Raw genomic sequence first — 11670 nt, 5'->3', positions numbered from 1 at the left:
TAAGCAAATTCATCAATTCAGACTTCATTAGATGGAAATATGTTATCATTCAAACAGAGTAAACTATGTTGATGTTAATGGACAGAAAATGAAGTAATTAGCTTAAACAGAACAAGAAGGAAAAAAAAGACCTGAAGTCAAGAAGAAATTTTGCTTTGGCCATGTTGAGTTTGCAATATTTAGAGAACAGACATGTAGGAGGAGTCCAGTCCTCAACTAGAAATGTTGGTCTGGTGCTTGAGAGAAAATGTGCAGGTGGAGATCATGATTTGCGAAAGAGGAGCCTTGCAAATATGCACAAACAGAAGACAGTTTACCTGGAAGAGAGGGTGGAAGCTCAAACCCAGAAACTGACCATATTCCAGGGCAGACTTAGGTTGAGAAGCTAGAAAACGGTGCCAGAGAAGAAGGGGTGAAGGAGAAACGAGGTGAATCAGGAGACAGTAGTTTTGCTGAAGCCATAAGAGAAATGCCTGCCCAGAGAATCTTGTCAAGTGATGCAGAAATGGAAAAGATTGGAAATTCAAAACAATCATTTAGCTCTGGTAACTGAGAGGGCAATTGTGATCAATCTGTTCCTCGAAGTTGATTTTCAAGGGTTTATTGCACTCTTACCCAGTAAGAAATCTCTCTATAAACAGATAATACAAATAATCTTTAACACAGATATCTCATTTTTAAAAAATTTATTCAGTTTGCTTAGTTTTTTTTAGACAGGGTCTTGCTCTTTCACCCAGGCTGGAGTGAAGTGGCATGATCACAGCTCAATGCAGTCTCAATTTACCAGGCTCAAGCAATCCTCCCATCTCAGCCTCCTGAGTAGCTGGGTCTACAGGGAATGCACCACCCCACCTGGCTAATTTTTGTGTTTTTTGTAGGATGGGGTTTTACAATGTTGCCTAGGCTGGTCGCAAACTCCTGGGCTCAAGCAATCTTCACACCCCAGCCTCCCAAAATACTGAGATTACAAGTATGAGCCATTGTGACCAGCCTATACTGGATAAGTTTTATCTTTATAAACACACAGAATTATCCACTAAACCTATGGTTTATTCAACTTTACACCCAGGTAAGGGTATAGTTCATAGTAGGTATTAAGAAATGGGAGCCTTGGCCCGGTACAGTGGCTCATGCCTATAAACTCAGCACTTTGGGAGGCAGAGGTCGGCAGATCACCTGAAGTCGGGAGTTTGAGACCAGCCTGGCCAACATGGTGAAATCTCATCTCTACTAAAAATACAAAATTAGCCGGGTGTGGTGGCACATGCCTGTAATTCCAGCTACTCGGGAGGCTGAGACAGGATAATCACTTGAACCTGGGAGGCGGAGGTTGTGGTGAGCCAAGATCGCACCACTGCACTCCAGCCTGGGCAACAAGAGTGAAACTCCATCCCAAAAGAAAAAAAAAATGGGGCCTGGTATGGAGACTTATGTCCCAGTGCTTTGTGAGGCCAAGATTAAAAGTTTGAGACCAGCCTGGGGAACATGACAAGATCCTATCTACACAAAAAATTTAAACATTAGCTAGGTATGGTGGTATATGCCTATAGCCCTAGCTACCTGGGAGGCTGAGGCAGGAGTATCACATGAGCCCAGGAGTCTAAGGCTGCAGTGAACTATAATTGCACCACTGTATTCCATCCTCAGTGACAGAGCAAGACTCTGTCTCTATAAAAAACATCAAGACAAATGTTTTCTTAAATTGGTTGAAATTGGAAAGGTAATACAAAATTTAATATGGTGAATTCTTTCAGAAAGCAAATTCTTCCATAATATGAATATTCACCATAATTGGAGAAAATAGGACTTTCATATACTGAATTTCCTGTCTGTAATATTTTTCCAGATTATAACATACAAAGACACACACACACACACACACACACACACACACACACACACACACAATGTATGTACAGGTCTAAGCATATGATGTTTAATTTTATTATGTCAACTTGACTGGTCATGGTATGACCAGACATTTAGTCAAACATTATTCCGGGTGTGTCTGTGAGGGTGTTTCTGAGTGAGATGAACATTTGAAGTGGTAGACTAAGTAAGGCAGATTGTCCTCCCCAACATGGATGGGCATCATCTAACCAAATGAAGACCTAATAGAAGGAAAAGTTTCAGTAAGAAGAAACTCATTTTGCCTTACTGCTTGAGCTAGAGCACTGGTCGTTTCTGGCCTTTGGACTTGGGATGAAGCATCAGCTCTTTTTGGGTCTTGAACTTGCCAGATTTTGGACTGGAACTTACACCACTGGCTCTTTTGGTTCTCAGGCCTTTGCACTCAGATGGGAGCTACACGTTGGCTCTCCTGGGTGTGCAGCTTGCTGACTGCAGATCTTGGGACTTCTCTAAGATTATGTCACATGTTTCATAATCATGAGTCAATTTATAATAAATCATTCTTTTTCCACACACCCATGCATGTGCACACACACATACCCTCATTAGTGCTGTTTTTCTGGAGAACACATTCTCATAGCAACCTTATAAAGTAGGTGCTACTATGATTCCCCATCTTAACAGAGAGAAAATGTACGCACGGAGATATTTAATAACTTCCTTGGTGTTATTAAATATCAGAGTCTGTTGATTATCACCCTGATAGTCTGTCTCTCATAAAATTAATATCTACTCATTAAGAAAACTTATAAGCTATAAAACAGAAAATAAAGCCTGCTCATTATAACATAAATATGTCACACACCATTGCTTCCCTTCCCAATAGCTGTTCTCTCCTTCCTCTTATTTTAAAAACCCTCATTTGATTTGGTTAGGTATCAAAAGGCAGCAAAAACTCAGGGAAGGTAGACACCTCTTTTGGCCCCCAGTGGCTGTATTATGATTGGTATAAGCCAATCCTGTTAATTCCATTCTCCTTTTGCCACTGATTAGAGTAAACATGGAACTCTATTTTGGCCAATAATATGAGAAGAAGACTGGTAAAAGGCTCTGGGAAAGATACTATTCCTTGATAATAAGGGAGACAATTTGAGAAGGGCAGCCTGTCTTTTCTGTCACAGAAGCTGTTATCAGAGGATGTATACCGCTTTTACTGCCATCTGAGACCAGGCAGGCAAATCCAAGAGAATGACAGAGAAGGAAATACAACACTGAGTTGCTTGGTTAGCCAATATTGAACCAGCCTTCTTCCTCCCTGTTATGTGAAACAATAAACATAAAACAGAAAGAACAGTATCTGCCTCATTAACGTGCTATGAAGATTAACAAGCATATTTTGTAACTTCAAACTGAAAGCATCCTAATTGATACATTTTTCTATGTCACCAAGAGTTCTCTGTAACCATCAATTTTAATGAACTATTATTTACACAAATAATTATGAATAACTATTTACAAATGAACTATTATCATCACTATTTTTAGATGGGGGTCTTGCTCCATCACCCAGTGTGGAGTGCAGTGGCAAGATTTCAGCTTACTGCAGCCTTGAACTCCTGGGCTCAAGGGATCCTCTTGCCTCACGAGTAGCTTGGATACAGGCACATGCCACCATGCATGGCTAATTTATTCTATTTTTTGTAGAGTTGGGGTCTCGCTATGTTGACCAGGCTAGTCTTGAATCCCTGAGCTCAAATGATTCTCCTGCCTCAGCTTCCAAAAGTGCTGGGATCATAGGCACGAGCCACTACACTGGGCTACACTATTATTTAACCAAAAGAAACCTGCTAGATCGAGGAACCAAAAATTAAATGCCTCTGTTGTTTTAATTTGCATTATTTGAATGGTGAGGTTTAGCTTTTTCTGAAACATCTATTTCTCAGCTATCTGCTTATTTGAATTTTCTTTAGAAGGAGCACATCTGTAAAGCCAACCTGTGCTTAACTGTTATATTTCCCCTAGATACTCCAGCCATTATAATCTTTTAAAACTATGCTTTCACAATAACAAACCATAAAAGTCAACTGAACTATGGTCCTAAATTAGGAAGCAAACTTTTCTGTAGCATATTCTAGGGGTTACTAGACACTCATGATAAGTCTTATGATGCCATAGCATTGCCTAACTTTAAAGAAACATTTGAAAACTCTGAAGCAGTATTTAACTCTGTTATTCTTGATGTGCCCGGGCCTGGCAATATATGCACATGGCTCTTGCTTCAGAACCTTTGGACCCCAGGAGATTTAGAAGAGAATTTTGCTGTCTCTCACAGAAACCACAGAATCTCTACAACCATCTGGGACTCACTTTGTTTAAAGACAAAGATCCTCTTGGTGGGTTTTTATAGTCTCATTTTCAACTAAAAAGCCTGTTAAATAGGCTTTCAAATTTGATAAAAAGAAAATTCTTAAAACTGGCCAGGGAGGAAAGGCCACTTTAAATGAAGGAAAATCCAAAAATGGCCACTCAGTGGAGTTGTGTGCTTTCACGGCTGCTCCGGGGCCAGGTTCAGGAGAGTTATATCTGCTTTTCTTCAAAGTGGCAAAACTTACAATGCCTTTATTTTGAAAATTATCGTTAGAATTTCAAGATTAATTTATCAGTTGAAGACAGCTACTTAATTTTTTAAATGCACAGTTTCTCTTTAATACACATTTCCAGGTTTCACACTAATTCCCCTCCTTCCCCAAAGCCACAAAGATGTGTATTGAAGATTTCCACATATGATTTTACTTAGCAGGTTTCAGAACTCTTATTAGATCAGTGCCAAGAAGAATAGTGATATTAAAGAATAACTCCAGAGCACCAGATGCACTGAAAAATGATATCTTAACCATGATTAAAAGTATGTGTATAAAGGCACCATTATACATACATACATACATACATTTGAGATTTTAGAGTAGTAAAGCTTTCTTCAACAAAAGGATGGGAAACATGGAAGCAAATAGGTGTACCTGAGTAGTTGCAGAACATACAAAGTTTCTACGAAACTTTCTGTGGTCAATTTTCATTCAATTGGGGAAATGAAAGGGGTACAGGAAAGACAAAGCACAGATAACCCAACATCAATGTTAAAAAAGAGCTTTAGCAATTCTCCATTATCCAGGGGCAATAAGGTACATCTCGGATCTGCACACATTCAGTGTGGTTAAGGTACATCAGGGATCTACATACACTCACCTCCCCAAATAGGCCTTGGTAATTAGGCAGCTGCAGTTTATTGCAAATTTCCAGGCCCAGGTGGGGTAGAAGGAAAGAAGCCAAGATGTGAGGGAGGCAAGAATCCACAAAGCTCTTCTGAAGCTTAGTTCCCTTCTTCCTTCCTAACCTTGCCAATTGAGGAAATCCTATGTCTCTGATGTACTTTAACCAGAGCAAATCTGAACGCTAAACTACCCTGACAGCAAAAATTACATCCAATTGAAAAAGACGTTTAACAATTTTGCTTGTGGGTGTGTGTATCTGAGTGCGTGAGGGGGGAGGGGAGAGGTAAAACTATGAGAATTTTTTAGAAATGTATTTTTCAAATAACCAACTTTTATGACATTTGGTAGGTATACTGTTGCAATGTGTAATATCTGTCCAGGAACACTGTATATATTAATTTATCCCTGAAATTTAACATTGTTTCTTGAAAATACATAGTATCTATACAAGAATGAGGCACTATTGTTACAACACAAAAAAGTCCAACTAGTGTTACTCATGCCTAGTAAGATTTCATTAGAATAATTGGAAGTACAGTGTTTTGGGCTATGGCAGGAGGGCAGGCACGTTGTAAGCACTTTATATAAACAAACTCAGTTAATCCTCACACTAACTTCTTGAGGAAGGCACTATTACTATCCCCATTTTACAGATGAGGAAATTGATTCACAAAGTTTAAATGACTCACTGAAGATCACACAGCTAGCAAGGGAACAGAGTCAAGTTGCCTATGATCTTAACTATCAGGATATACCATTGAAACAATTTCTGTATGGAGGGACCCTGCCATTTCGGTAACTGGTAAATGTTCCAGCAGCTACACTAAAAAGAGCTGAGCCACCTGGGAAAGTTTAGACTGGAGCTATGGTAGTCAAATTGTGGTCCCAAACCAGCAGCATTGGCAGCACCTGGGAACTTGTGAGAAATGCAAATTACAGGCCACACCCAATCTGAAACTCTGGGGTTGGGACCCAGCAATTTGTGTTTTAACAAGCCCTCCAGGGGATTCTTGATGCAAACTCAAATTTGAAAAGGCCTAGGGAGAAGGAAACCAAAGGGAAACATGCTAGCTTCCCTTACGTTTTTGAACGGCCATAATGTAGAGGAGAGGTGACTTGTGGAGTCCTCACAAGTTTTGTGCTTGTTGCATATGCCTCACAGTTCTAGGGAATGGAGAAAGGTGGTGGGATGCTGAAAGATTTTTGGTTTAAAATTAGGAAAAAAACTTAGCTTGTAGTAGCCAACAACAGAAAGGGCTGTTGTGTGAGGGAATGCACCTCATGTCAGCTGAACTATTCAAAGAGGTTGGATAACCTTTTCTCAGACATGATATTGAATGAGAAGGTGGATAAGACATTCTTGAAAGACCATGAGTGACAGAATCAGAAAACCAGTATATACTTACTGGCAGATAGTCACTGAGAGCAAATTCACGTAAGAATGTTCTGAGGGCAGATGGGAGTTAGTGACACTTCTTGCTGTTATGACTCTTTGGCTCAGTGCTCACACTAGCAGGCCAGTCCCCGCAGGAATCCTTTAGTAAGACTCATTTGTCCCATGTTTGTCTCTTTATTTATGCTATACAGTCTACTTGAAATGCTGTCTCTTAATCCAAATTCTACAATATTTTCCAAAGCCCAGCTCAAGTCATATCTTCTCAGTGAAACCTCTAAATTCCCTTTATACTTACTGTCAGTTATATACACTGTTGGGCTTACATAAAATTGCAATTTAAAAGCAAAGGTTGTATCACATACTTGGTGTTTTGCATTTTACCTTTTTCCACTGTAGGCAATCAATAAATATTCTGAGGAATGCTCAGTTAATTGGGAAGAATCTTCCACGTATCTTTTCTGAGACTCCTCTGCTACAGTTCTTTTTATTTCTGTGGCCCACAATAATAAGATCATCAAGTCCAGCTCCTTGGTTAGGTGCAGACCAAGAATGCATATGGTGTGGGTCCTACTGTTCATCTCTCTAGTAGCTTCCTGTTTCCTCCTTGGCATGCACCAACAGAATAGCTCCTGCTGCTCCATAGGGGAAGCTCTCCTTTTCCAGAGACTAAGTGCTGTTTCTATCATGTCCTCAGTTCACATAAGCTCTGGATAGACTGTTACAACCCAGACGTAGACGTATATGTTGAAACTCTTATGACAAACCCAGTTATTATGTGTGCAGGGAAGCCAGATTTCAGATTTTAATACTTCCTTTTTTTCTTTCTACTCTTGTCATATGCTCCATGCTTGAAAAACATCTCTAGAAACCACATTTTCACATCTTAAGAACACAAAAAAAGTGTCAGATACTTTTTTTTCCCTTTACAGTCTTAGAACTTCAAAAACAGCCAAAAGGAAGTTTTATAAAATACATAAAAATATGTGCTGAGAGCTAAGGTTTTATATGCCAAGAGTTAGGCTGCAGTGAATTTTTACTGCAGTTCATATTAACTCCTAGGAAAAGAAAAGCTTGCTGGAGACCCAGGCCCACTCTGTCATGGGAGAATATCACAGCACTTCTTCACAGATCGTTCTCACGTGCATGAGAACCAACTCTTGGTTATCCGCTGGTGGATTATCCAGGGTTCCCACTACTCTTTGCTGCTTTTCCTTCTCAATAAAGGACTTTTGGCTATTTCACAGCTCATTAGCACCTCCACTAGAAGGTAGGTGGTGACAGGGAGAAGAGGTGAAACTAAAATCAGTAAATTTTACTGCTCGTTAGCAGCTCTTGTAAAAGAAGTGGGACAAAGGGTTTGAAGCCATCATCATTGTCAGGATCTTAGACAAGCATTTATTAAGTGCTCACATGCATGGTAGTAGTAACTATAACTAGGCATAACCACTGTGATTTTTAAAAAGTTATTAATTATTTTCATTTAGGTCTCATCTCCATTACACTGTATAATTAAGAGGTGTCTGCGTCATGAACACAAAGAAACATACCTGTTTTTGTACTCCATTGAGTTGCTGAACCTTGATGATGAGAGAAGCAGTTCGACCCTTGTACTGAATTGTTCTAATAAAAGTCCCAGCATGGTCCACACTGAAAGGCTCTGACCAACGCCAGTTGCCCCAACCTTCAATACAGATGTGTAACAGCTGGAGAGAAAAACAATAATCGTCATAATGCCAAACATGCCAACAAAAATCTCGTCCTAAAATGAAAGTCTCATTGCTGGAAAACCTTTCCATTTGTAATATTCAGCATCTGTTTTCTTTCTAACCTGCATTATTCATCCACTTTCAGCTTATTCCACCAGGCTAAGAATAGCAAATATGCCACATAGAGTCAATGTGGTTTTTCAGATCACATTTTAAACCTTCTTAAAAATAATTGTCCTATCAAATGGTAAAAGGCCTGCTGAACATTTGAGAAAAGACCATTTCATTCATCTGGAGGACAAAAAGGTTGAAATGTGAGATCAAAGAACCTTGGTATTGGCTGATAGTTTATTCCTTCTTATGGCTAGACAATAATTAAAGCTAAATTTAGTTTTTGTTTTTGTTTTTGTTTTTTTAACCATAAACTGCCATGCCTTATATTTTTCTTCTGATAAAGAACAAAATAGCAATTTGAAGATGCAATTCATTTAATATACTCTCCTTCTGAGATCACAGATACGTCAAATTAGAAATACCCTCAACATTTAAAATGTAAGATATGATGTATCTGTTCTATTTTTCAGTTATATACTTTTGCAACTTTTACCAATTGAGTTTCCTGATACATATTTATATTTATTCATGTAGCATTGCCACATCTGGTCATATCTGGATTTGTTTTGTGGTCATTCAAATATGTCCCATTTCTACTCTTACCCACTAACTGCAGCTAAGAAAATCAGTTTAACCACATGAGTATTCCAAAAATTATATAATAATTAGTACTACTTTAGGAAACAGGTTTAAATGAAAACAATGTTCTATGATTTTTAAGTACAAGGAAAGAAAACTGACATTTTAAGAAAAATATATTTACATCATATGCAAACAATTTAAAGATTTCCTTCACATCACATATAATTTTTAAACAGAGCTAACTCAAGGTAAATCTCATGAAAAACTCACAATTAGTAAACAGAATAAAACTTTGAAAACATCCTGTAAGACTGTCTTAAAAGGCCCTTATAATAAATACATTAAGGATTTACATGGAAATTGCAATAATATTAAACATCTTGGTGGAAACAGATTATTTTTTAGTTTCAGTGTTAGGAGGAGTCGCGATAACATGCTTAAATTTAAAAATTTCCCAAGGTCATCACAACGTACGTTTTTGATGTTAAGATAGGGCTTTAAAAAAAAATCTGAATACATTATTAAAAAAAAAAATTCTCCTAACTCATCTCCTTGCTAATATGGCCTCACTCCAGTTCTTCCTCCACACTGCCAGTGATCCTGTGATAGTAAAAGGCTATGAGTTAGGTGACTTCTAAAAAAGGCTAACAGCTAAGAAAACACACATGTGCAAGCACACACCCACCCACCCACACACACACACACACACACCCACACCCACCCATGGATAGCAAATACCTTTAGGGAAAATATGGCCTTATATATACTCTACAACATAAAAGTACCAGCATATCTTTGATGTTTAAGTATTAGTAACAGAGAAAAAAAGAAAAATAGCAGTGTTTGAACCATTTCAGTTTTTTATAGCAGCAATTGGGAATCAAGCTCAGGGTACACACAAAACTAAAAGAAATAAGAAAGTTGTTTTCTTTGGACAGGCTAGTAGCTGAAAATGACAAAAAAAAAAAAAATGAGGCAAGGTACCTAAGATTAAGCTCAGTTATATTTTTCCTGAACATTTCATAGACTCTAGAGAAAGTTTAAATGCACACAATGTAATTTTAATTGAAGAATATTCACATTTGCATATGAGCTCAGTTTTAGATAGCTGCTCACTCTGTGCACACAGCTTTTAAGGACTGAATGTCACCAAGGAATATGCTGTCAGGTTTTGCTTGGCAGCTATTTGTTCTCAGAATGTTGGCACAGATATTTTCTTTGAATTATGAAAATTTAGATATGTTTAGATTTAGTTCACACAGGAAAATTAAGTGGGAGAAAAACATTTGTAATACTTCTTCTCACATGCATCACCAATGGAACATTTGTAATGTTTGGTCTACTGTTAAAAAACATCTAAATATCATTGGCAATTAGACGCATACAATTCATTAGGAAAGAACTACATTCTTAAGAGAGAAATCAACAAAAAGAAATTCAGGAGGCCTAGCGGTACTTCAGCCCTCCTTCCAAAGGTGTAATCACCCCTGCCTGGGAACCTGTGGCATTGGATTTGGGTACTGGATGGCAGTGAGTGCTCAGATACCCACAGACACCTAGTTAAGGTGAGAGGTTTTGTTATTGTTGGACCCACTGACTAAATTTCACTGCTATAGGTACTGTAAGTCTCCATTTAGTAACAAATACTTGCATACCTATTTTTATTTCTATACAAACGGAAGCATAAAATCAGCCACAAAAATATGAGATTTGTGTTAGACTACCTGATTCACATCAGATTTCTATCATCACCCAATATATTTTCATTACTCAAGTACTATAAGGAAGGCAATATGCTAGGCACTATGGAGGAAATACAGAGGAAGAGATGTGCTCTCTGCCCCACAAAGAGCTTATGATCTTACAGGGAAAATAAGGTAAGAACAAATAACTAACATGAGGCAGTCAGGAAAGGAGAGGAGCAGTCACATAGTAGTCCAGATAAGGAAGGGCCTGTTCCAGGTTGCTGTGATTAAGAAAACATCAGGAAGCAGCTGGGTCTCAGAGTTTGGGTAGGATTTCAACTGGCAAAGATGACAGTTCCTTCCCATGCCAAAAAGACAATGTGAGATATGCAAAGTAGTATGCATGCTCAGGACAAGGTTAATCATCCCAATTGGCCAGAGAAAAGGGAACATGGAAAAACGGGTTGGGGGATAAGGTTAAATACAAAGATTTAGATTGTGGCTGGCACTGATTTACTAAACTGAGGAATTTGAACTTTATGCAGGAATTAGTGGATAGTCACTGATACCTTCCCAACAGGCAAGCAGTGTGCTGACAAAGAGTAAGAGGACGTGGAGAGGCAGGAAGACTGCAGGAGTCAGGATGAGGGGCGATGTGGGCTAGAAATACAGGGTAGAGGAAACCAGTGGGCTTCACAAAAAAATAACTATTCCTTCTGCCTGAAGCCCAAGGCATTTTTATGTTCTTTTAACAATTACAAAATTTTCTTTCCACTTCTTTTCTATTAAGATTTTCCTTCCTTACTTTCTCTACCATCATTCAGTCTATCCAGGCTTTTCAGTCTCTTTGGTCTACTTAGACAGTGTCTAGTATTTTTCCACTGGGGGGAAAAGTCAAACAGGAACCATTCTTGCTGGAAGTTTTCGATGACAACTAAAACTAAGCAATAAGGCAGGTTCTACAGCGGCCACACTCGATGGAAGGTCCCAAGAGGCTACATGTTCTTTTTTTCCAGCAGACCCCCAGTGCTGCGCTGGCAGCCAGACTAAATTCATAGTTTTCCCGC

At 38.6% G+C, this 11670-nt stretch overlaps 1 protein-coding gene across 1 annotated transcript in view; it reads right to left on the bottom strand.

The window, feature by feature from the left end:
* Positions 1–11670, bottom strand: part of VPS13B (vacuolar protein sorting 13 homolog B) — an 829147-nt gene that overhangs the window by 56253 nt on the left and 761224 nt on the right. Inside the window, exon 44 of the mRNA XM_037730112.1 lies at positions 8064–8219. Within this exon, the coding sequence (XP_037586040.1) occupies positions 8064–8219 (156 nt within the window). The remainder of the gene's footprint in view (positions 1–8063; positions 8220–11670) is intronic.

Source organism: Cebus imitator, unplaced genomic scaffold (assembly GCF_001604975.1).
Source record: "Cebus imitator isolate Cc_AM_T3 unplaced genomic scaffold, Cebus_imitator-1.0 Scaffold331, whole genome shotgun sequence".
Classification (NCBI taxonomy): Eukaryota; Metazoa; Chordata; class Mammalia; order Primates; family Cebidae; genus Cebus; species Cebus imitator.
Note: the sequence above shows the minus strand (reverse complement) of the source record. Positions and strands in the feature narration are given on the sequence as shown.